Source organism: Apiospora marii (genome assembly GCF_038362585.1).
Source record: "Apiospora marii strain CBS 49790 chromosome Unknown utg000003l_segment0_segment0, whole genome shotgun sequence".
NCBI classification, from domain to species: Eukaryota; Fungi; Ascomycota; class Sordariomycetes; order Amphisphaeriales; family Apiosporaceae; genus Apiospora; species Apiospora marii.
This window is the reverse complement of record NW_027117374.1, coordinates 4,938,130-4,962,913: the sequence shown is the minus strand read 5'-3', so window position 1 is coordinate 4,962,913 and position 24,784 is coordinate 4,938,130. Positions and strand designations below refer to the sequence as shown.

Below are 24,784 nucleotides of genomic sequence, written 5' to 3'. Positions count from 1 at the left end.
TTTGGAGTGAGGCGGTGCGGGTGAATGAGCCGGCCGCAAGGCAACAACAAGGCAATCAGGTGTGAAAAGACTCTTCGAAAAGCTCCTTTGCTGCCTATTCCAAGCAGGGTTCCAATAGGTCATAGCATCAATGTCCGTCGAATTGATGTCATCCTCGTTGACTTTGGCTGGCGAACGATTATGCCTAGGGAGAGGATGATCCAAGTCGCTGCTGGCTGGGCTCCCTTCTCCCTCCGGTTCACCAAGGCCGCTGTTGTTACTACTACTACAAATGGCTGACACAACGTGACTTCCTTACCTGCGGTGAGCAGCCCCACGGTCAGGGACCCTGCAAGACCCAATCGAAAAACAGCGCCAGCAAGCCACGAGCTGCTGTGCAGGTCTGGAGACACTTTATAATGGGCTGTGTTGGGTCTACCAAAAAGCAAATCAATATTCTTGACAGTGGCGCCTTACAGCCGAGTCCTAAGCCACCAGAGATTGAAAGGGGAATTACCTGCGAGTGAGACATTCGTGTCTGGAGACAGGGCAGACCCCAACTCTTGGCTATGGCCATCTCAAGTAGACGCAACTCACTGACACTCACAACTGCTCGTCTGCTAAGAGTGTGATACACATACTTCATATTACCGCTGCTTGACCAGCCAAAAGATCGTTACGTATCAAGCTGAACAGTCTATGTCACGATATCTTCCCTACTTCAATATCCTCCAGTTCTTTTCGGGAAGTACCCCTTGCCCACCAGTATGCGCCAAACCAGACAATAATCACGAATGCCATCAGCGGCAAGCTTACCTCCATGAATAGCTCGAACACTTCCGAGTTGAAATGCCATGGGGGCCCACCAGCATCCCCGCTGTCCCAATTGAAGTTGCCACCATTAAAAAAGGTCTGTAGATTTGTTAGAGTGCGTTGGGTGCGGCCCACACGAGACAGTAGTGCCAGCCTTACTGCAACGAATGTGCCCGGAAGAAAGATCAGGGTCACTAGTGTGATGATGTGCATGGAAGCGGTCTCGTGTGCAGTTCTTTGGGCTATCTTCTGCATCGTCATGTTGGACCAGTACTGGTTGAGGGCAAAGGACTTGTTGATCTCGGTGTTGCGGAACTCCATGATATTGTTAAACTGTTTGAGAAGAGTCAGATGGGACTCGCCAATTAAAAACGGACTGCAATACTAACCAGGCTCTTGGTGCCTTCCAGTATCTGAATCTGTACTTCTAGCCGCTGTTGCTGGGTCTTGAGGTTCTGGCGGATCGAAGCGCATCTGCACAGAAACTGGCTAACGTGCGACTTCACGGCTTTGCGAGACTTGGGTGGTATTTCATCAGACTTTGCCAACGAGCCATAAGAACTCGCGATCTTGTCAATTATGCCAATGTTAAGGCCGATAACAAGATGGGCCTCTTGGAGCCGCTCGCCAATCCGCTGGAGCGTTTGGTATTCCCCAAATGTAAACAAATTCAAGGGCTTGAAGGGGTCCGACTGGCTTGAGTTGGGCTGTTTGGCAGCAGCCAGTCCTCCTGTCCCCTGGATTTGTTGAAGCGGAATGTTTGGACCGGTCAATGCATTGGTCGGTGCAGCAGACTTCGACGCTGTGAGAGACGGAAGACAGTTCTTGAAAGCGAATTGCAGTCGCGAGGTCGTATTTGTCGGCTTGGATGTCTTGGCCGAATCACCAAATCCAGAGACCATACGGAGGATATTGGCCGGTTTGAATTTGGCCGAGTCCTTGTACTGAGGCAAATCAAGAGGGTCGAGTTTGGGAACCTCAGTCTTGATTTAAATGCTGCGCATCGAGTCTCCGAGTGCACTGATGTACCAGCGCCAGTTCTCACTGCACCATTCAAACGAGATCAGGTGCGTGAATAGATTGGCCGCGAATGCCCCCTCAAAGGTCAACATCGACTGCTGTTGCATTGGTGGGAAACTCTTGGTCGCCGCTTCGATTCGCTTGCGAATGCAATCATTGGCTTTCATACTGATCCACAGAGAGTTCCCAGACTCTGTATCGAAGGCGTGATATGTCGCTGTCTGCCGGATCTGCCATAAGGCGTAGTTTGGCACGCCATCTTTCTCTGTCTTTTCTACAGACCAGAGATTATAGCATTGGCGGAACTCGTGTCCTGAGCGCCCTTGGTCAGGCAAGGTTAGAGTAGTTTCGTCGTGGGGCGACGGAAGTGACTCTTGTTCGAACGAGGTATAGTAGAAATCTCGTGGTAGATCCTGCTCGCCGAAGGAAAACAGGAGGTCAAGATAATGTGGCATAGTCTGATGGTATGATAGCATGTATTTAAGCATGGGCCCTGAGCAGTTCAAGGGTGCTCGCGAGTTGTCGGCCGATAGGAAGCTGGTTCACCCGAGTCAATAACTCATACGAACTTGATGCTATTATGGGGAGCGCGTTGACTTACACATGTCTACACAGGGGATCTTTTTGACTCCCGGATACGTGGTTCTTTAGGCCATCCAGCTCCTTGGCTGTTGTCGCCCGGAACGCTGTGGCATGATCTATTAGAAAGGTGTGTATGCAGAGAACTAGAGCTGAACTAACAAGACGCCCCTCGATGTAATTCCCAGAATGCGACTTCGGCATATTCTTCGTCGAACAGGCGATCATTCTCATTGTGTAATCGTTGAGTGTAAGCCGCTAAGATGTGATCAAAATTTCGACCAACAACAAGGTTCTTGGGATAATGCAGGAAATTGTGACAAGAATCATCGAACGATCGCTCGGGACTGGCCATTGTGAGATGCAAGATACTTCAAGTGGTAGGATCCCTGTTCACGGGTGTTTGTGCATGCTCCTCTTCTGATCGGGATAGCCGGCGACTAAGACCTTATAAAACGTCCGTAGAATCCTTCTACCAAAACTACCTGCGCTCAGGACATCGGTGTATTTCACCATACCGCCAATGTGGCATTTCAAGAAGGCATTGCTGTCTCATTGTTGTCGCATTTTCAGCTGGGCTGCTGGGTACGTACGGCTGATTGCTGTCGGGCGCATGTGGCCCCCTTGCCAGCGAATGCCACCGTCCAATAGTGCCTCATTACAGCAAACGATCTCGCCCACGTCCCCAAACTTGGGGCGCAGTGAACATCTAGGACTGCGGTAGATCACAAGTACTTGTCCACATATCTACTGAGCCTTGTTTTCTAGAATGCCACCAAAAGACCGAATTGATTGAGTTGAGATAGTCTGCCTCATGTACGCCTGTGTCCGACATCCAAAGAAACCATATTACCCCTGCGGCTGATTCCAGAGGCCGCACCGGGCACGAATGCTGAGATACATCCTTCTGAGACCCCGGTAGCGTTCTCTTGAAAATCCCTAAGTCTTTCTCGGCTTCCTACGAAGCTTACCCAGTGCCTTCTTGTCAGCCTATCATAGCCGTGTGTCAGCATCCGGATGTTCTGTTCGCAAATCAAGCTAACACCACAAACCTCAGAAAGCCCTCCAGGAACCTCGATGACGAAGAAGTCGTCGATGGACTACCATTATGCCTTGCGGTTAGCCGAGTGCCCTGTTAAGGCTTAGCGAAGGGAGAGTAAAGCCTTACATCGATAGTGATGGAACACCCCTCGAACTTTTTCTGTTCGCTGAGCCACTTCTCCAGCTTGTCGCGCCTCAGATTGTAGTTCGAGATAGTCTCTTGCACATACTCGACTTCTTTGGTTTGCGCCATGGCGAATGAAATGCAATATTTGTGTAGGAAGATTTCTACATGTTCTGCTCTCAGCTAAGTCTCGATCCGTGATTTCGATTGATTTCAGAAAGGACAAGAACACATTTATGTGCTGAGAGCAACATGGCCGGTCGGATGCCCCTACCCCAACACTACGTCCTGCCGGCCGCCCATGCACCTACTTGTCGCAGCTCCCCGATCTCATGGCTCATGCAGAAAGTTGCCAGCACAGCACACCGGATTCTCATGATGAGGGGTAGCAGAGCCTCATCCTCATTTCTGGCCCGACGCTGGTTGGAGTCTTCCCTGCGAGAAGGCAGTGTGGTGTGCCAAATCATCGGTCATGGATATCCGCCTGCATAAGACCAGCTAATCACCTCTCGACTGGGATGTCTCCCAGCAAATGGGCAATCTTGACTGCCCTACATATCTCTGTCCTATGTGTAACCCAGGCGTGAGTCAGAGGCAAGGAGCGACCTGCCTTGTGGTAGAACAAAGGCGCATATTGGGCGTTTCCCATCGGCGGCATGTACCACAGGCATGCTAGGCTCAGTTATTCGGGATAATCCTAGGCGCGCTACGTTATAACGTAGCGATATGGGGTTTGTCGGCGGCTCGTATCGTGCGACGACTCAATCGAGTGCGTGGTCCCAACAGCTTGACGCGGGCAAGCAATGGGGTTCGGTATGCGCCGAACAAAACGTAGGATTCGCGCCAGTTCGGTTGTCGGCATCACTCCATAATAACCAGCGTCCACTATGCGCCGGCCTGTCTGTTAGGGTCTCGCGCTCTTGGGCAATTGACCAGATATCGCAGCATACGTTTCAGCATGGAATTTCCACGTGTCAATGGATACAGAATAAATCAGGAAATGGTATCTTCGTTCTCTGTTTGCAATACCCGAAATCCAAGTCCGCAAAACCCCTTGTTTCTACAAGATTGGAATGACGCCATGCATCTTGAAGAACGGCAGTTGGCACCCTAGTTGCTAGGTCGGCTTGGTTTTTAGCGTCCCGTCTGCCGTCGTCCCGTCCCCCACAGGCTCCTACTGCAACGGGCACGCGAGCTCTGTTAGCTGCCGGCAGCGTCTCCATCGGCACCACAATAAGGGGGACTTGGGGACTTTATCGCGATAGATTTGCGCCCAGCTTGATGTCATTTGTAGTAAATGAAACACATACCGCGATCTCGGGGCGCCCGAATAATGTGGGTGTCAGCGGAATCAACGATGCAAAGTTGAACGTCCGATGGTTGATATTTGCTGACTGCGGAATTACCATTGACTTGCTTGAACACAGTTGGGCATACCCTGGGTGGCCGCCCCACTAACGCGTACTTAGACTTAAGCGAGCCCAGGAGCATTGATGGAAATGGCTGCCACTATTTATCAGCCCGTTCGAAGGCTACCCGATTCGGCAAACCATCGATCCTTGCCTTTCATGTCAGCCGCCTAACCGCTATGTACTCTGTATACCGTCTGGCATACAGCTGGATAGTATTAATTCTATTCATCTTCGCCGCCGCCGCATCATCCCCAAAAGAGGAGCGACCTCCCGCCAAAACCAGCTGGCGGACATGGGCGCCATACCGACCAAACCTATACTTCGGGGTTCGCCTCCCCGTGCCCGACTCCCTACTCATGGGCTTGATGTGGGCACGCGGAGATAATGATGACAGTATTGTGCGATGTAAGTCTCGTCTCGTTCAATGGGAGGAAAGACCAACGTGCTGACAATCAAGTCAAGCGCTCCGCGACACATGCGAGCAAGACGAGGGAATGGCGGGTTATGGCTGGACTAAGTACGATGTTCGGACAGGGGGCTCACAGCTCGTCCATGACCAGGAGCTTCACCTCGATCTCCAAACAGACTTTGTCAAGTCGGCAGATGGGGAATCCTGGGCTGTTCGTGTAAGCGGCACTCCCAGGAACGATGCCCCTGGCACTGTCAAAACTATGGTCGCATTCCACATCGCGCAAGAACACCTCAACATCGAAGAAGGTAAAAATTTGAAGTGTCAAGAATCCCCAGAGGCATTGAGTGACGACCAGTCGGCGTACATTACGTGTGAGGGGGGATTTCCCGAACTTGGTCACTATGAGTTCTGGGCATCCGGTAGGGCTACCAACAAGCTCGTCGGGGAGCCCGTGGTGCGTCAAGCTTCTATGCCTGAGGATCAGATATGGCAAGCAAAATGTGAGTCTCTGTTTCAATATTCGAGGAGAGCTCAGCTTATATTCAATGGATCGCAGCTGCATTCACGGACCAGATCACAGCCAACCGCGACGTCATCTCCAACAATCGCCCTGGAAACATGCAGTTCTTACAAATGACCTTCGAAGGCCCTTTCCAGGTAAGGTAGTTTGACTCTTATCTGGCATGATATAAGCTTATATTATATAGGTTGAGTTCATTTATAAGCCGAGGGGCTTACGTCCAGTCTGTAAGTTATATTTCAGATAGTGGTAAGCATGGTGTCACTGACCCATTCCTTCACAGCTCCGGACATCAACACAGTACTCAGCACCTCAATATCCCAGTTCGATGATAGGCTACGAAACGTGTTTCCCGTGAGCACGGTTTTCGAGGGTGAAGCTTACATGAAGTTCACGGCAAGCTTGCTCTCGAATTTACTTGGAGGCCTGGGCTACTTCCATGGCGACAGCAAGATCGACAACACTAGTTCTCCGGAGTATGCAGAGGTGGATATGGACTTCTGGAAGAAAGCAGAGCAAGCCATGTCGCGGGCTGAGATTGCAACTACATCGCCGACCCAGCTCCTATCCTTCACGCCGTCCAGGCCGTTCTTTCCAAGGGGCTTTCTATGGGACGAAGGTTTTCATTTGCTCCCCATTATAGAGTGGGACATTGACCTTGCCGTGTCGGTCATACAGTCATGGCTAGAGCTTATGGACGATGATGGTTGGATAGCACGCGAGCAGATCTTGGGACCAGAGGCCCGCAGCAAGGTCCCCGAGAAGTTCCAGGTCCAATACCCGCATCACGCCAACCCACCCACCCTTTCGCTGCTGCTACCCATCATCCTGTCCAAAGTCACCAAGGCTTCGCCGTACTTTGGCCACCCTTCGCAATATATCACCCCTTCTGATGATAGCGCGGACCTGCCAAGTCTCGATAAGCTTTTTCCACTGTTTGACAGGCATTACGAGTGGTTTCGTCGAACCCAGGCAGGCAACTTCAGCACGAAGTACTCGAGGCCAGCAAACGCTGTTTCCGGGGAAGGCTATCGCTGGCGCGGCCGCACACCAACTCATACAATGACGAGTGGGCTCGACGACTACCCACGAGCGAGCCCGCCGCACCCCGGGGAGCTTCACCTCGATGCCCTTGCCTGGGTCGGCGCATCCGCCAAATCCCTTCTCCAGCTTGCCCAGCATCTAGATCACGATTCTGGCGTGGCCAAATACTCGAAGCACCTCGAAGAAATCAAGCGCAACCTGGATGTCTTGCATTGGGATGAGAAGTCAGCCGCTTACTGCGACGCGAGCATCAGCTCCAAAGGCGAGTACGAGCGAGTGTGCCACCTGGGCTACATCTCCCTTATGCCGTTCCTCCTGGGCCTGATGGAACCGGAGCACCCGCGCCTCCCCGCTGTACTGAATCTCCTTTCCGACCCCAGCAAGCTCTGGTCGCCCCACGGACTCCGCAGCCTCAGCCTCGCGGACGAGTTCTACGGCAAAGTCGAAGACTACTGGCGCGGCGCGGTCTGGATGAACATGAACGTGTTGGCCGTACAGCAGCTGCACGCTCTCTCGTTGGCGGACGGGCCCGAGAAGAGCCGCGCTGCGAGGCTCGGTGCAGAGCTCCGACGAAACGTCGTGCAGACGGTCTACGACAGCTGGGCGACGACCGGGTTCGTCTGGGAGCAGTACAGCGACAAGACGGGCAAGGGCAAGGGTAGCCGGGCCTTTACGGGATGGACGGCCTGCATCGTGCTGCTCACGGGCCTGGAGTTCGGCAACGATGGCCAGGGCGCTGCCGCGACACCCCTCCAGCTTGGCGTCATACCTACCATAGTCTTGCTGCTGGCTATTCTCATGTTGGTGTTCGCGATTGTGGTATTGGTGCTGGCCATCAAGTTACAAACGCAGCAGATCAGCCTAATATGGGATCACTTGAACATTTTATATCAAAGAGCGAGGGGCCGTGAACCGGTCACCTACGAAGAGATCATCGACTTGGATGACTGGAATTACCGATCGCATATCGACTAGGAGTCTCCAGGCCCCCACCGCGACTCGGGGAGACTTGAGCACGAGAGTTGGCCACCCATCCAACAATATTAAATCAATGGACATTCCACCTGAGCCGTACCGCTTTACTTTGAATAAGAGCTGTGCCTCACATGAACAGGAAGCCCATCCTTAGGTTTCGACAACCCTCCGGCACGCATAGACCTGTAGGCGCGTTCGCCCCGCAGGCGGTCGATGTTGGGTTCCTTGTAGCCCCTGTCTCTGGAATTAGTATCAAAAGCGCCAGATTCCTCACTGGACCAGAGCGAGTATGTATGACTTACTGGATCGCATCCCACTCCTCCCAGGCAGTTTCGAAATCGTACCGCCGCGCGACGTGTACGAGGACGAGCCGGACCTCCAGCAGGGCCAGGTCTTTGCCGATACAGTTCATGGGCCCATGCTCAAACGCCCGCCAGGCGTGCGGCACGGGGAACAAGGGATCGCCTTGAGGCACCAGCCAGCGCTCGGGCAGGAACTCGCGCGGGCGCGGCCAGAGATCGGGTCGATAGTGCAGCTCCCACACGCCATCAATCAGGTCAAAATCCTCGGCCGACACGGGCGCACCGCCCTCCTCGGCGTGCAAGACCGTCAAAGGCGTGCCCTCCCGGAACGTGCCGGCGAGCGGGTACATCCGCAGCGTCTCCTTGATGACGGCAAGGGTGAAGGGCGTGTCGTTGATCTTGTGCGGGTGCTCCCGCAGCAGGGCGGGCGCGGCGAGGGGGTCGGCGCCGAAGACTTCGTCGTGCTCCCGGCGGACCTGGGCCAGGATCTCGGGGTGCCGCGACAGCTCGTACAGGGAGAAGCATATGGTGCTACTGGTCGTGTCGTGGCCGGCGAAGATGAAGACCTTGAGGTTCGACATGATGGTCTCGACGAAGAGCTTGTCGGGCGTCACGGGCTCCCCTTTGCGGGCGCAGTTCTCCTGATACCGCTTGAAGACGAGGTCGATGACGGTCTTGTCGTCGTGGATCGCGTTGCTGTCCCCCATGGAGTCGATGCGGGCTTGCACTTTCGGCCTAAGCAGCTTGCCCATGGTTTGGTGGTTCTTCCACTTGGCAATGTGCACGAGGGGGTTCAGCTTTTTGACTCGGTTGAGTAGGTTCTTTTCCTTCATTTGGAGGATCTGGGTCTGCAAGGCGTCGCGGAATGGACCGGGGCCATCGCTGAGCTGCTCTCCCAGTTTCACATCGCTGGGACCAACGTTAGCATAACACGTATATAGTTCGCGCTTCTGGGTCTCATTGGAGACGGGAGGCGTTCAACTAACATTGTCACCCTGGCAATCACATCAAAAGTCACACTCGTCGCCCAGTCTTCCAACTGAAATACCTTACCCCAGGACCCCTGGGGTTTGCCGGCCTGCCGTTCAATCTTGGCCGTGAAGATGCCGATCTCCTCGAGCAGGGCCGGCATGTGGGTCAGCAGGTTGCGCGGGAGGAACCCCGGCGCGAACCGGGACCGCCACACGCGGTGCGTCGGGATGTCGGTCGAGATGAGGTCCAGGCCGAGGGAAATGGGCGTCATGAAGTCCTTGGACGTCTGGCCGCGCGGCGCCAGCTTCTCGGTCGTGAAGTGCTGGGACAGCTGCGGGTCGCTCACGCGCAGCATGGCCTTGCGCATCGGCCACATGTCCAAGGCCACGAAGGGCGGGCACTTCTTGGCGCCGGGGAAGTACTGCTGCCAGTTCTCGAGCATCTCGATGACGGGCTCGGCGTGGTGGACATCCTTGGGGAGCTTCTTGCGAAGCTGCATGAGAAGGGGGAGATGGCCCCATAGCAGCGAGTGCGGCTGGGCTATTGGCTGTGATGGGAGGATGATTATTAGTCATATTCTCAAAAGGGGCTCGGTGTCCGAAGCGCTGCTGTCGTCTGTCGGAAACCGCTTGAAGTGAAGAGACTGAACTTACAACGCCCTGCTTTATAAATCTGCGAAATTTGAGGCGATCACGTATTCCTACTCCAAGGAACTGAGCAAATATGAATGCGGCGAGAAGCAGTAGCGACTGCGCGACTACCTTGATGCTGCCTTGCGGCAAGCTGGGGGTATCAAACACCATTGCATGCAATACTAAGGCCAGTACATAGTATTTGCCAAAAGTCGAAGCCAGATCAACAGCGCCGCTCCGGTTTCTTAATAAAGTTCAGATGTCTTGACTGTCGGGTTTCGGGCGGAAAGAGGGGTTCTTACCCACTTCACCCGAGCAGAGTGGGTGTGACTAAGTTCCGGGTCTGTCATGGGTCAGGATGACATGCAAGGGAACGGACTGGTCCAGGATGCAATGCAAGGGGATTGATCTATTGTTACCTATGCACTCGTACATGGTCCTTATAAGATGACTACCAAACCCAACCTTGCCAAACATGTACCTACAAAAATACTGAAGTGGCAGTACGAATCAATGTAACTACCGATAACCATGCAATCACTTCAAGCAACACAGGGCGGGGTGAACGCAAGCTCTGACGCAATCTCGATCGGGGTTGGTTTACACCGTCGCATAGCCAACGTTCGTATCAAAAGCGCTCGGAGCGTCACATGCTCCAAACTACTGGGTGTTACGGTACTAAAAATCGAATTGCCGTGGAACATGTGCGGACAGCAGCAGCACGTTGTCATCAGAACAGCAGGATGCAGGATAAGTTGCCATTAAAAAGCAAAAGTTTATCTATCTATGCTATCTATCTACTTGATACAAATATCTATAAACTCGAAGTATACCGGAGTCTCAAAGAGACAAAAATATACATCGCCCCCCACCAAATCCGACTCTAATGAATGAATCACTTCACAAAGGAAAAGTGGGTGTTGAGAGAAGTCTCCGTAAAGGGCGGCCTTCGGTTGCGGCGCAGTGGTGGGTGGTACTTGTGTGACCTGCCTCAGGCAGATCCACCAGCTTCAATACCATCCCTCTTTCTTATTTGACTAGGTCGAGCCTGTCCAGCAGGCAAGACCATATATGCTGATCTCTGTGGTAGGAAACCCCCGGTTACAGAAGAGCGGCGGCGGCGGCAGCAGCCAGTGCGAGGACGGAGACACCCATGGTGCTGGCGCCGCTGTGGGACACGGACTGGGGCTGGTTGGTAACCTCGGCGCCGGTGGGCTTCTTGGTCGCGGTGGCGGCGGGCTCGGTGGCGTTGCCGGCGCAGTCCTTGAGCTGCTCGCCGAGGTTGGCGAACTTGGCCTTGAAGGCGGAGATCTCGGTGGCGCTGCTGTTGGTGGGGAAGACGTCCGCGACGCTCTGCATCAGAACGCCAACGTTCTGGCCTGTTACACGGAAGGGTTAGTACAGAGAGTAATGGATCAAGCAAGGGGGTTGTGTGACATACCAAGCTCGCCGAACCAGCCAAGGACGGGGCCGCAGATGTGGTTCTTCTTGAAAAGGGGCACCTTGCTCGTCAGGGTGACGACGAGGTTGTCGCCGGCGGTGGTGAGCTTTTCGGCGGTAGGGCGGAAGCCCTCGGCCTGGCTCATGGTGACCTTGCCCATCTTCTTGCAGGTCTGGGTCGCGCTCTTGACCTCGACCAGGGCGCCGTCCATGCCGGACTTGATGTCGCCGCCGGGGCCGCCCTCGTAGTTGCGCGAGACCTGCTGGAGGCCGGCGAGGCCGTTGAGCACCTGGCCCATGACGACGTTGAGCTCGCCCATGTCGCGCTTGTGGGTCATGGCGGACGGGGGCAGGGATCCCAGCTGGGCCTCGACGACGGCGGTGGCGGAGAGGACGACGATGGGGGCGAAGAACTTCATTTTTGCGGTTTGGAGTTGGGAATTAAGTCTGATATAGAGACAAGCTGAGAATATATAGAAAGAAGTGGGATTGAGAAGAACGTTGATTATAATAAGGAAACTGATATTACTATGAGCGAGTGTTTGTAGTATGAATGTAGGCGAATGATGTGAAGTGTGTGAGTGGATGGTTATTGTCAAGTATCGTGGATTACAGTGTGACTATATACTCAAGAGTCGGCTTACCACATGATTGAACATGGCTCTAGACTGAGGCGAGATCGTGAGTACTGCCGCCATGGCTGTGGTGTAGGTGTGTAACTTCCTTAGGATTGGTGGATATGACGAGGCGTCAACGTGGTCAAAGTTAACTTCCAAGGCTAGCCAGCCTTCAACACAGCCGAGAAGGCAGGCTAACGCAAAACAAGATTGATACTCACAACGGCATTCCTTCAAGTTGAAGTCGACAGAACATGGCTGGGCAGCTTCCTTGGCGAGTGTATCCAAAAACACCCTGCAACTCCTATCACGCGCTTGACCGTGCCGATACTTCGCTACATCGAACACCAGAGCAAATAGAGGAATGAGTAGAAGCGCCAGTTATGTTAACGGCCTAAGCGCGTGGATACAGTGAACGCCACCGAGCATCCTACTAGCTGCCTTGGTCCAAGAACCCGAGATCCTGCTCGGCGTTACTTTATCATGCCGGAGGGTCACGGCAGATAGGGTTTCGGTACAGTTGCTAATAATATTTCCTCCCCTACAGCTTATACGGGAATTTGTTCAGTAGAAACGAAAGAACATTCTAGGGTGGCTCATTATGCCACCCCATGAACCAGCGATGCTTGCCCAAACTCATAACACCAGCCTTTGAGCCCTGACAGCTACCACAGAAACCTTCGCATGGCCTCAGAATCCCCGTAGGAGAAGCTCGGTTCTTGTTCTCGTCTCACCAAATCTCCCGCCGGAGCCGGATCACCGAGAGAACGGTGGCTACTGCTGTAGCGCTGGTGATATTGCGAGCATGAAATTGAGTCCAGAGTGCCTTGACCTGCCCAGCGCTCTGTGGACAGACCATCATAGACTGATACCGAAATAGAAACAGTGTTTGAATAATATTTATCAGCTTCCAGGCTGGTAACAACCTATGCACATGTTATTAGCCAGTAGGGCAAAATACTGGAAAGATCTCATTTATGTTCCATCTGAAGGTGGCTGGCCATGGGTCATACAATACCGGATTGGCCGATAATGCCCTCGATCGATGGTATCTTCATCAAGCTCTTGATGCGTACGCACCGCCTCAGCGCTGACTGCGAAGCCATGGTTGTTTTGATGATTTTTCTCGGCCCAAACATATGGTCCCTTGGTCCTAAAATTGAGATATTCCTTCTAGAAACCATTTTGGGGCCTACTACCAACCATGGAATTCAATGGGTCGGGGTACGTCCATGAAATAGGGTTTGGCTCCGCCAAGCACTGTTGGCTTGACCTGGAATCAAAGCTGCAGCTCGGTCTTGGTCCCGGATACAGGCCCTTGGTTGCTGAAATTGATGGCTCGATATTGTTGTATATAACAGAGAAAAGACCCTTCTCTTGTTGGAAGTTCACTACAACCATCTCCGGCGGAGTTGGTCCAGCTTGGCTTCATTGCGCCACTGTTTGCCCATCATTTGTCCATTCAGCGAGGCTCTCCACAGTGAGCCGTCTCAGCAAGGTGCTCAATGGCATCGTGAATACATCCTAGAAATCAATTCGTCGCTTCCATTCTTGCCCATGGTGAACAACCGGGAGGCTTGTTATGGTTGTTGTGGTAGATGGGGTGGGTAGGTATAAGTAGTGCACCTCAGACACCTGGTCGGAGGTTTGCGATGCCGGTCTCCGATGTTTGGTTCGGTACCTAAGAATTGCACCTAAATTTTAGGTAATCTTCAATGATGGGGCAGCAATGAAATTAGTGGCATATCGATAACCACCTGCTGCCAGTGACTATTCCCAGCTTCGACCTCGGAACGGGACCATTTGATCTGAGCGGAAGGCCAGGCTATTCACTCTGCGACCCCGACACGCCTGCAAGCCCGTGACAGTGCTTCTTTGCCTATTCTCATCGCTTTCGTGCCTGTTTTGACGAGCGCGGCGAACGACACCACTCCTCGTCTGTTGCCCCTCTTGGCCGGCATTTTAGGATACGTCACGCCAAATACGGCTGGCTGCAGATGTCACGGCCACTTTGCGGCCATTGAATCCTGCCTCAGACACCTTGAGCACCAAAAGCGACTTCATGCCGTCCTCTAATCATGACTCGCCTCTCGAGTCAATACCGTCACCGCCCATGGCCGCCTCTGCCTTCAAGGCCCAGAAGGGCAGATACTCCCTAGCCGACGGCACACCCTTGGCGCGATCCGACATCACGCTGCCTTACCGAAGATCCGCCCCGTCCGCGGCCTCCCTATACGCCTCTACCTTATCGCCGCCCGGTTCGCGCTCACAGTCACCCATCGGCCGCCCAGCCTCCCGCCTCGCATCTGGCTCTGTGTTCAACGGGTTCGCGAGCAACGCCCATGCACTCGTGGACGGCGTCGGCGACAGCCCCGGCGATCCGCTCAACCTCATTCTCAAAGCGTTCGTCCCGCACGTCGCTGTCTATACCTCGGAAGATACAGACCTGCTTCTCCGAGAAAAGGGCTTTGAGCTTGGGCTATGGGAAATATTACGACCGTTCGGCGATCGTGTGGCAGGCAAGGTTATCATTAGGGATAGTAACGGCTTGAGTCGCACGTACGAGGACTACTCGGTACACTTTGTTCGCTATGGCGAGGGCATAGAGCATCCCGAGTCTATGGACAGCAATATCAAGTCCCCAACACAGTCAGAAAAGGCAGCCGGCGCTTCGGAAAAAGACGCTGGGTCGCAACAGAGCCGGAGAAGAGGTGGGAACGAAGCAGATGTCGAGGCCATCGTGGAGCGTCATTTGAACTACGCCGAGGAGTCTTTTGGCATCTCTCCCCAACTCATGGACCCAAAACAGGGCTTGGACACGGAGACGCCCTCGCCGTACTATTCCTTGTACCTGCGCCGCCTACTTTCCGGTCTACCATTAGTACCGCATGAAACCTTTGCGCATCCCGTAGCTTGCGTGATAGCCATAAGCTCTCGGAACCCTTCGCCGATAGAAACACTCCGCCGCCTTTACAATGATACAAGCGCCGGCGAGAGGCGGCTGCCCAGCTGGGTAGACTCGGAGTATCTGCGATATTACGTACTTGTGCACGACGAAGAGAAGGATGACATCACGAAGTCCATGTCGCTATTCGAACAAATGAAGCGCAATCTAGGCTTACACTGCCATTTGCTGAGGATAAGGGGTACACAAAGCGCGGCGACAGACGATGACAGTATACCGCTCCCTACGAGTGAATGGATGTCTGCGGCCGAGGAGTTGGCGAATCTTGAAAAGCACGAGAGCCAAGAGGACTTCGAGGATCCCACACGCTACATATACGAGTCAGACGCAACAGCAATCCGCACTTTCATACGCGAGATGGTGACACAATCCATTATCCCTACAATGGAGCGGCACGTCTCGGTGTGGAACGACCAAGTGGCCTCGAAGCGCAAGGGTGTTACTGGGCGGATAATGGGCCTTACTAGACGTTGGGGGTTCGGAACTACATCCAAGTCATCCAGTGGCGGCCCAGGCTCGACCAATTACGACTCGCTTGGATTCTATCGACAGGACACCCCTGAGGCCATCATGAGGAAATTGGCCGACTACTCCTTCATGCTCCGGGACTGGAAGCTGGCCTATTCCACTTATGACATTCTCCGGAGCGATTTTCATGGCGATAAAGCGTGGAAGTACCACGCGGCTGCCAACGAAATGTCTGCCCTCAGCCTGCTGATAATGCCACAAACCCTTTCGTCCAAGACGCGCGCCGAGACGATCGACAGCATGTTCGATGCTGCATTCTATTCGTACCTCACCCGTTGTACGGCCCCGTACGGAGCAATCAGGTGTCTCACACTCGGCCTTGAACTACTCCGCCTCCGGGGAGGCTCTAGTGTCGACGAGGCAGCCAAGTGGGGTACACGTCTACTGGAAAGTAGGATCGCAGGACCAATCGGCGACGCGCTGATTAAGGAACGACTTGCGGTTTGTTACGCATCCAAAAAGGGCATGGGCAATTTTGCCTGGGGCGCTCGACGGCGCAAGTCGGCAATGTGGAGCGCACTCAGTGCGGAAACCTGGTTAACGCAGGCGAAATACATACAGGCGCAACGGTGTCTTAACGAGGCCCGGAAGACGTATGGTGACTTGCCGAACGACCAGGGGATTGATAGCTTTGCTGAGGCAAGTGCTTTCATGCTCGAGATCGGTCGCCAGCTGAACCAGCATCTCGAGTCCAATGAGAGGGGAGATAACTCTTCCGATGACGAGGGGTCGGAGCCCGTGGACGAGGAGAGCGAGGTTATGAACGAAAGAGGCCGGAGGATCAGCACGCTGGGACTGCCCGGCGCGACGGCAGCGACCCTGGAGGCTGCTCCTCTACGGAGCCAAACGACTGATGAAGACGACGATGTAGATTCCGGGAAACCCAATGACGATTTCGGTTAACTTACAAATTCAATCTGGGATTAGAATAGAGCTGCGCGCGGCATGCATTGGAGGGAGGCTGTTTTTTATTGGCGACTATAATTATAATGCATAGGGAGATTTCCTCCTAAACGAGACTCACGCTCGCTACGAATCACCTCTTCTTCAACTGTGCAATACCCGGTCACTTCAATTTCCCCGGCCGTGGTCTTTGAAGTAAAATGCAGCCAAGTTTATGTTGCTGGCGGCCATGTCGTCCCGGCTTCTCTCATCGAGTCGTCAATCTACACCTACACTCGGAGTAGCGTTTGGCGAGAAGTTCTTGAGCCCTTTCAATTCTCCGCAACGTCGCTTAGAGTCGATACGACCTTTCCCCAAGTATTTCCCGGAATATCGACAGATATTTATTGAATAAGTACCTGCCTGCCCAGCAACCTCCTCGATCTGGGCCTTTGACAAGTTCTCCCCAGAATTTCCCATCAATCCGGGACGGGGTTGCCCTGCAGTGCCAATTCAGCCGCGTAATCTGCCGGTGCATGGTAGCCTGCATGGCGAGGCCGGACAGCGGCAAAAAGGGTGTGGCCTGTTGGCGGCGGTTCTCTGTACGATCCTAGCAGGGTAGCGATCGGGGAATGCACGAGCTGCTGACTTTGTTTGGTATGGTTGTGGCCGCGAAGTCGGTGGGTGCTGCTCTGGCCGCAATAACGAGTTATTCGACTCTTCAAGGCTCAGTACATTGGCAGCCCAACGAGGCAGCCGCACTTGCCTAGGCAACAAATCAAGCATTCAAAAAAGCGTGCAAGAAGATTTCGAGAGCGACATGATGGAATTCCTCAAAAAACAAGCTTTTGCAGTCTGTTCTGGGCGTGTACCAAGCATTTGCCATCCATTCCGCCGTCCACTCGTACCACACTATGGCCGCAATCACTTTCGTTCGCTGTGTGATCGCACATACCCCTATCAGATGTTGTTTTTCATATCGAGCGCCGGAGCTGTTCAGGTGAAGTCAAGTCGCATCACTCCATGTCGTCCGATGGATGTCTGCAGAGCATTAGTCCAACAAACAGCCCTATATCTCAGCAATACTACAGCCAAATCGAAGCGACAGTGCAACATTGGGGACCTTAGCTTCATCCAGGCCACCCTTCTTTGCAACATGCAATCTGACACTATACAAATTCCTATACCAAGTCGAAAACTGCACTATCACTACGGGCTTGGTGTCTACTTCTCTCCAGGAACGCTTCCTCTAGACCAATATGGAGAGTAGTGCCGAGACCGTTTGCCAAGACGGGACCCTGTGGAGGTTTAATATGCGGTTGGAGCGAGAGGGATAATTATGCAGCATGCAGAAGCGAGGGGGGTCAGGGCAAACGAGGTTCCATCCAATCGTGTTTCGCGTGGCAGAGCATGTTCCTGGGGATACAAGGCAACAAGAGGGCAGATTTTGCTCCTCGGCACATCATTTCCACGATCTGAGTTGTCAATGTGACAAGCGACGTCTGCATGACCTCTTCTGCCGAAGACCCCGGTTCTCTCGTATTACATGCAATACTCCGGACCACCTTACGCTCCGGACTGGTGCTGCCGTACCCTGTGTGTATGTTCTAGCCATGGCCAGAAGTGTGCGAAGTCAGTCTATACTGCAATGCAAGGGTGACACTCAGCTTCTGCATACGGTTTATTGAGAATCGGCGTTCCTGCTCCAGTTACCATGTCCATTTATCCACAAATCTCTGCGGATCACACGCAGCTTGCTTGAGGCGTTCTCGTATCTCGGTCTGGAAAGGGAGTCGTAATGTATATAGTAGCTGTCGGTCGCTGCGCTCATGGCGATCAATCTCTCTTCCTCCTGTCGCGCAGCTAAGCTCAGCTCGATTCCAGCTATTCAGCTTTGAGGCATATCACAGCCCACCATGCTGGTAGGCCTAGTCATTAGCAGCGCTTGCCTGCTCGGCAGTACGGCTGCTGCCTTTGCCCCCATCAGGAGGCAAGGTCAAGCGTGCACAGCGGCCCTGGTTATCGACGATTTCAGCAAATGGGCTGAGAACACAAACAGTCTGGATGGCGCTACAAGTGGTAAGTAAACTGCTGCCACGTCGCCCATCTACCTGCCCCTTTCTGGCAGCTACTGACCACTCGGGACAGACGATGGCACGATGAATGCTACGAGTGTTGATGGGGGCATATTGACTTTTACGCCTTCTGAGACTGTTGAATCGTACATATACGAGCAATTCGGGTGCACCACCGCCCTTGCTCAGGGCTACGACACCTTGTCTTTCGACATTAAGGGGCCCGAAGCTGCCTCGGTGTCGTTGGAGATTCAGACCCAGCCCAATTGTGACCCGGCAACGACTGAGTACAACAGCACCTATTTCACCATTGACGGTCTTAGCGGCACCTTGGAAACCATCCAGGTTCCCCTGAATTCGTGGCCTGATGCCAACCTGGACGCTGTCATCGGATTCTTGTGGTATGGCTTCTCAAAAGGCTTGACGGGAACCGATAATGTCTGGCAACTGGACAATGTCCAGCTCCTGTGGTGGGGACCCCGGCACCGCCACCTCCAACTGATCCAGGTATGTATAAAGAGCTGAGACGAACAGAAATATGTATTCCGTGGCTCACAATTTCGTTCAGTTCCGACCACAACTACCACAGTAGCGCCGCCGCCGCCACCCACTGTCACGGTAACGGTCACAGTTTCACCGCCCCCTCCGCCGCCGCCGCCAACCACTACCACTACGCGGCGTACGACACGTCGCACGACCACACGCAGGCCAACTTCGTCATGTCGCTGGTGGGACTGGGAATGTGAAGACGATGACGACGACTGGTGGGACGGAGCTTCCAGAGCCACTGCTCCTCCAGGACCTACTCCTCGCCCAGACCCTCCCAAGCCCACGGGAGCTCCAGGACCCCCGGAGGTGCAGAGGAGAGAGATCGAGGAGCGGGAGATTGCAGCCCGGCAAGACGGAGAGTGTAGTATTCTAGCCATTGACGACTTCGCGTCTCAGTCCCGTCTGACGTTTCTGTACTACAACGCGCTGCTGAAGTCCTCTAGCGATGATGGGACCATGAAATCGGTTGTCGTCCGAGACAACAAGGTGACGTTTACACCAAAGAACACGGATTCATACTGGTACACGCAGGTTGGCTGCATGGATGCCCGTAACTACGGTGGCATCTCCTTGAGGATCTCTGCGCCAGCAGGCTCACAATTTGATGTCCAGCTTGCTTCGACCAAGGGGGCCTGTGGAACCGAGGATGCGAAGAGCGTGACCTTGACGACCAGGCAGCTTGGCTGGACGTTCGACGGCAGTGAGAAGCTCTACAGCATCCCATTTGGCAAGTTCTCGGGTATCGACCTGTCCAAGCTCGAGACTTTCTACATCTCCAACCTGAAGAAGCCCGTGTCTTTCGGACCTGTCGCCTTGTACTGCGGCGACACGGTTCGGGAGTTCGTCGTCAAGCCCCCCGTCCAGCCGTCGGAGCCAACGGCGACCGTGGGGGCGCCGCCCAGCAAGGCGACCAACATGGTAGTCGACCAGTTCAAGAACGCCAACACGAACGCGCTCGGCGAGTGGCACGGAGGCGACGAGGGTCTCAGCCTGACCTTCCGCAACAACAAGATGACGCTCAAGACCAACGACTCGGACCTCATGTGGAACACGCAGCTGACGGAGAAGTGCCGCGACATGCGGGACTGGCAGGACGCCTACCTGCACATCGCCTACAGCGGCAGCAACAAGTTCAGCATCGCCCTGCAGCAGCACAACGAGAAGTGCGACGACCGGATCCAGCCCTTCCCGGAGACGTGGGACTCGCTCGAGGCGGCGCGGTACAGCGACGGGTTCGACATCTACATCCCGATGAACCACTTCAACGTCAACTTTGAGCGCCTCGTCGGCTTCGCGCTCAAGGGCTTCTACACGACCGACGCCACCGTCTTCTCCAAGCTCGAGATCGTCAACAAGGTGCCGGGCGGCTGGACCGTGCCCGAGAAGCTGCCCTCGGGCCGCTTCGTCTTCGCCTGCACGCGGCCCAACTCGTTCGCCTTCGCCATCGACGACGGCGACCCGGCCTTCGCGCGCCAGGTCATGGACACGATCAAAGAGGAGGACATCAAGGTGACCTTCTTCACCGTCGGCGCCGCGCTGCAGGACCCCTCCACCAACCTCAGCAGCCTGTACAACGACATGGCCGCGCGGGGTCACCAGGTCGCCATGCACAGCTACACGCACCCGGCCCTCGAGGGCCTGCCGGACGAGGCCTCGATCGACTGGGAGTACAGCAACATGATCCGGGCCGTCGCGTCGACGTTCGACGGCATGCACACGCCGTACTTCCGGGCCCCCTTCGGCACCGAGGGGGCGCGGATGCGGCAGCGCCTCGCCGCCGTCGTCGACGAGCCGTACATTGTGCAGTGGAGCGTCGACGTCGAGGACTGGCTGTGGGCTGAATCGGACACGCCCGAGAAGCAGCTCGAGGCCTTCAAGCGCGACGTCAACAAGGGAGGCAACCTCGTCGTCATGCACTACCTCTACCCCTCCACCGTCGGCTACCTCAAGCAGTTCATCCAGATCGCCAAGGCCACGGGCAAGCAGCTCATGCGCGTCGACCAGTGCATGGAGGACCCGAACGCTCCCCCGCTGTAGGAGAGAGGGGGGAAGGAGAGGGATCCTTGTAGGGGCAACAGGGGGCGGGAGGAGGCTAAAGGTTACAGCAGCAGGGGGTTTGATGCAGTCACTACTTCTTTTGCGGATTAGCGGATCGGTTGGAAACAAAATTCTATGAATCAATGTGTTGAATTCATCATCTTGCTAGTGCGTACTGAGCGTCTTGCGCCTGTCGTTTTACCAGGCCAATTAAACACCATGCTCCTTTACCAAGAACCTTTGCTTTAGTCCATGCGACCCATCACGTATACATTGTCCAACTATTGGCCCTTTGAAGTCATCATTGCGCTTGATCAACAGCACGTTAAGGGTTCGGGTAGTCAAGGCGTTACCCCCTGCTATCATCTAGTCCAGGTTCGAATCGCTTGTAGTGATGAGTAGACCTCAAACAGCATATCTTTTTCGACAGTCACCACATCAGCAGCAGCACAGAGAGTTTCTTTCTCATCGCATAGCACATCACTCGTTATATTGATTGATACATAAAACCCTCGTTACCCATCAGTGACACAGTAAAACCGTAATGGGTGCGTGTTCCCAAGGCCATACGACGATGGCCCCGTAGAGACGCATGGACACGCACCCCGGGGAGTTCGTCGCCCTTTAGACAGTGGCCGCGAGGATCTTGGCGGCCAGGGCTTGTGCCTTGGTAGACGTGATGGCACTCGCCGGCTTGACCCAGCCCTCCTCGATCGGCAGGCGCTCCTCCTCTGCGATGAACCGTCAGTAAATTCGATCGGATATGCATCGAACCCCGTGGGGGTTATAGTACCAGTGAGGGGAATAAATACATACCAAAGAGAACACGGAGGTGCTTAAGATTGGCATTATCTCCGGTCTCGTCGCCGAAAACCGACAAGCCCAGCGCGCACTCGAGCAAGCTGCCCTGGACCTGGGCGGCGCCATACGTAAAAGTATCCGGGTGGGAAGCGTTGGCACGAGCGATGGCCCCCGCACGGGCGGCGGCCATCTGCTTGACGGAGACGGTGTTGGTGGTGAAGTGGGACAGGGTCTGGGCCCAGATGTCCTTGTTGAAGCTGTGGCTGTCGCCGGCGCCGTTCTCCCAGTCGGCGCGGCTGAGGCTGGCGTCGTGCTCGATGACGCCGTGCTTGTCCAGGTCGTCCAGGTTCAGGGTGTCGGCGTAGCCCGTCGTCGAGGCCTTGATGCCCACCGCCGTCACCAGCTTCGTCGCCGCCGGGTCCAGGTTGATGACGTCGGACAGCGCCTGGCTGAACTCGGACAGCGAGATGTTGAGGCCGTCCCGGTTGATGTAGCCCGAGTTGGCTAACGAGTTCAACATGGGGCAGGGGCTGCGCTCTGTACCGGGATCCGTTAGCCACTCCATTCCATCCATCTACCGAACTCGGTCCGAGTGTGTGCGTCGGGTAGGTAGGTACTCACTGTCAGATGCCGTGGGGGCCTTCCAGACGTTGTCATTGGCGGCGGCGGCGCAGGCCGCAAGGGAAACGATGATTGCTGTGGTGGAACGCATGATGTTGGTTGTTTAAAGATAGACTGGTAGTTGGATATGCAGAAAACGAAAGAGAGACGATAGTTAGCTGGATGCTGCAGAGTTGCTTGGTGGCTGGATGCTCTCTTTCACCAAAAGAATCGCAGCCGCATCATGATATATATATGCTTGGAGCAGACGGACATTTCGGGGCAAGCGACCAGAGTCTCTTCTCCATCCCAGGGGGCGCCTCGGCGAGTTTGCTTGTATAGGGGTCCGTTATACTATGTGACGAGTCAGCGGCCCCTGTCAACCCCGTCCGAATTGGGGCGAGACTCCGTGGGTTATTTTGGGGCCCTCGTACGTGGGGTTGCCCCTGCGAGCCTGCCTCCCCTGCCGAGCCTGCCATCCGCATTTCTGTTTTTGCACTGCCGGCGCGCATTGAGACAGCCCTGTCAGGAACCAGGGGAAGCCATGGTTGACATGTTGCGAAACCTGCTTTCCGCATATGCGGACGCTAAGTTCGGGAGGTAACATACATTGCAGTCGCATTGGCGACGGGGATTGAGCCGGTTCCCGCATGTCGTCCGAATCTACTGCTACCCACACAATGACACCGCCAATGTCACTCTACTAAAGTCCGACGGGGTAAATTTGAATGAATCAAATGGAATAACCCGGTAGCGATCACTTTCCCTTGGAACTCAGGACATTTCCATACATCAGCAATAGCCACAACCTGGATGGGGCATCCCCCATATGCAGCGCAGCATATTGCTAAATAGCCGTCGAGACCTCTGTCGACCCTCGCGGCTTCGTGGCTGAGATCGCTACATACCGCCAATGGTCGCGCCCGCGGTATGACTCGACGCCGGCGACCGTGTTGATGAAGCGGCGCTCCAGCCCGAACAGCCGCACGAACAGGTACGGCACGATGGCGAACGCGAAGAAGGCGCGCGTCATGGGCCGGATGTTCTCCGAGTAGTCGCGCACGACGACGTCCTCGAAGCCGGCCGCCTCGAGCATCGTCTTGAGGACGCCCGGGCGCGAAGCGGCGTTGGTGGGCATGGCCGAGTACTGGTTGATCTTGACCATCGAGTTCGCGAGGCCCTTGCTGGCCTCGTCGACGGGGTCGTGCTCGAACTCGAACTCCACGAGGCGGCCGCCGGGCTTGAGGAGGCGGTAGAAGCCCTCGAGGACAAGTTTGGGGTCCGTTGCGTGCACCAAGGTCTCCATCGTGTAGATGCCGTCAAAGGACTCGTTTGCGAAGGACTCTAAGTGGTGGTAGTCCATCCTTTGCGCGCTGCTGACATCTTCCGGCAACCCGGCACGCTTGATGTTCTTCTGTGCCTTGACGACATGATGATCCGTCACATCGATGGCTTTCACGTGCAATCCATGGGTTTTGGCCATGCGCAGGGCAACGTGGCCCACGCCGCACCCGGCATCGAGAACCATTGAACCAGCAGGGAGCGCCAAGGCTTGGGCCATCTTGTCCTCCATGTTCCGCAGACCTTTCGAAAAGGGGAACGGCCAATAGGTGTCATGGTCCCAAAATCCAAAGTGCCGAGTGCCACCGAGCATGAGCCTGTATCCGACTCGAGATTCCAAGGACTGGTAATACGACTGCAGCTGAGGATTCGAGTTGATCTCTGGCTCCTCTCTGCGGACCTTGTCTGTCGCCGCTGCCATGGTTACTGGTAAGTTGATCAAAAGTCTGTGCTCGATGTAGTGATAGGAAGCATGGAGGGCGAAGATTAAGACTTGAAGATAGCGATTTAACAACCCAGAGTGAAGAAGTCATGGAGCGGTTGGTTGCGTGATCCAAAGAATACGAGTTGCCGTCAGTTGGTTCATGGGGAGCAGGGTTCCTGTGTGCCGGATCCGGGCCCCTCAGCAATCACGGCGCTTACATGCACCGCTGCAACACAAGTCAATTAGGTTGTGCTTGCCCAGATTATTTTGTCGATCCACGTCTGACCAACTGAATGTGCCGTGCCTCGGACTGGGACTTGATTACTCAGTCTACTCTGGGGCCCCACAATCCATCGAGGCACAGATAGATCAAATCAACATGATAGTTCCGGGCGACTTTTCCAGGCATAGAGATGTATCGCAGAGAAAGAAGGATCGTTGAAACGGGCGAGGATTTCATCCACGGCATCATGTGATTCTACTCGGGTTCTAATCGTTCCAAATCCCCTGTACCATCCTTGTGGTTTCCCTTCCACTGCATCAAGCAACGGCTCTCATTCGATCTTCTCCGTTGCCGTCCCCGCGGATTATCGGCAAGAGCGTGACCGAAACCGGACACGCCGCAACAGGCGTATATGGTTTGATGACCGCCTCTCAAGCTTTGTCGTTCAGGTATTTTTATGCTAAACCTGTCAAGAGC

General features: G+C 54.7%; 8 protein-coding genes across 8 annotated transcripts; 3 read left to right on the top strand and 5 right to left on the bottom strand.

The window, feature by feature from the left end:
- Positions 1-681: 681 nt before the first annotated feature.
- On the bottom strand, positions 682-2,746 carry PG985_005082 (uncharacterized protein; the record flags this gene model as incomplete). The annotated part of the gene is made up of 6 exons (XM_066824851.1): positions 682-891; positions 952-1,125; positions 1,182-1,594; positions 1,838-2,349; positions 2,414-2,510; positions 2,554-2,746. The coding sequence occupies 6 exons, from the start codon at positions 2,744-2,746 to the stop codon at positions 682-684; spliced, it is 1,599 nt and encodes a 532-aa protein (XP_066688011.1).
- Positions 2,747-5,144: 2,398 nt separating this feature from the next.
- PG985_005081 (uncharacterized protein) lies at positions 5,145-7,919 on the top strand (the record flags this gene model as incomplete). Its single annotated transcript, XM_066824850.1, has 5 exons — positions 5,145-5,373; positions 5,431-5,880; positions 5,937-6,037; positions 6,088-6,127; positions 6,184-7,919. 5 exons carry the CDS (start codon positions 5,145-5,147, stop codon positions 7,917-7,919), a joined length of 2,556 nt encoding a protein of 851 aa, XP_066688010.1.
- A 104-nt stretch (positions 7,920-8,023) lies between these two features.
- On the bottom strand, positions 8,024-9,864 carry PG985_005080 (cytochrome P450 4V3; the record flags this gene model as incomplete). The annotated part of the gene is made up of 4 exons (XM_066824849.1): positions 8,024-8,153; positions 8,222-9,130; positions 9,208-9,740; positions 9,847-9,864. Coding segments are annotated over 4 exons (1,590 nt in total), but the record flags the coding sequence as incomplete, so codon positions are not given.
- Positions 9,865-10,926: 1,062 nt separating this feature from the next.
- PG985_005079 (uncharacterized protein) lies at positions 10,927-11,684 on the bottom strand (the record flags this gene model as incomplete). Its single annotated transcript, XM_066824848.1, has 2 exons — positions 10,927-11,204; positions 11,267-11,684. The coding sequence occupies 2 exons, from the start codon at positions 11,682-11,684 to the stop codon at positions 10,927-10,929; spliced, it is 696 nt and encodes a 231-aa protein (XP_066688008.1).
- Positions 11,685-13,944: 2,260 nt separating this feature from the next.
- Positions 13,945-16,278, top strand: PG985_005078 (transporter aclS; the record flags this gene model as incomplete). The annotated part of the gene is made up of 1 exon (XM_066824847.1): positions 13,945-16,278. One exon carries the CDS (start codon positions 13,945-13,947, stop codon positions 16,276-16,278), a length of 2,334 nt encoding a protein of 777 aa, XP_066688007.1.
- A 1,895-nt stretch (positions 16,279-18,173) lies between these two features.
- On the top strand, positions 18,174-20,918 carry PG985_005077 (glycosyl hydrolase; the record flags this gene model as incomplete). Its single annotated transcript, XM_066824846.1, has 3 exons — positions 18,174-18,336; positions 18,406-18,843; positions 18,901-20,918. The coding sequence occupies 3 exons, from the start codon at positions 18,174-18,176 to the stop codon at positions 20,916-20,918; spliced, it is 2,619 nt and encodes an 872-aa protein (XP_066688006.1).
- A 624-nt stretch (positions 20,919-21,542) lies between these two features.
- PG985_005076 (uncharacterized protein) lies at positions 21,543-22,293 on the bottom strand (the record flags this gene model as incomplete). The annotated part of the gene is made up of 2 exons (XM_066824845.1): positions 21,543-21,649; positions 21,735-22,293. The coding sequence occupies 2 exons, from the start codon at positions 22,291-22,293 to the stop codon at positions 21,543-21,545; spliced, it is 666 nt and encodes a 221-aa protein (XP_066688005.1).
- Positions 22,294-23,166: 873 nt separating this feature from the next.
- Positions 23,167-24,081, bottom strand: PG985_005075 (S-adenosyl-L-methionine-dependent methyltransferase; the record flags this gene model as incomplete). The annotated part of the gene is made up of 1 exon (XM_066824844.1): positions 23,167-24,081. The coding sequence occupies one exon, from the start codon at positions 24,079-24,081 to the stop codon at positions 23,167-23,169; it is 915 nt and encodes a 304-aa protein (XP_066688004.1).
- Between the last annotated feature and the right edge of the window lie 703 nt (positions 24,082-24,784).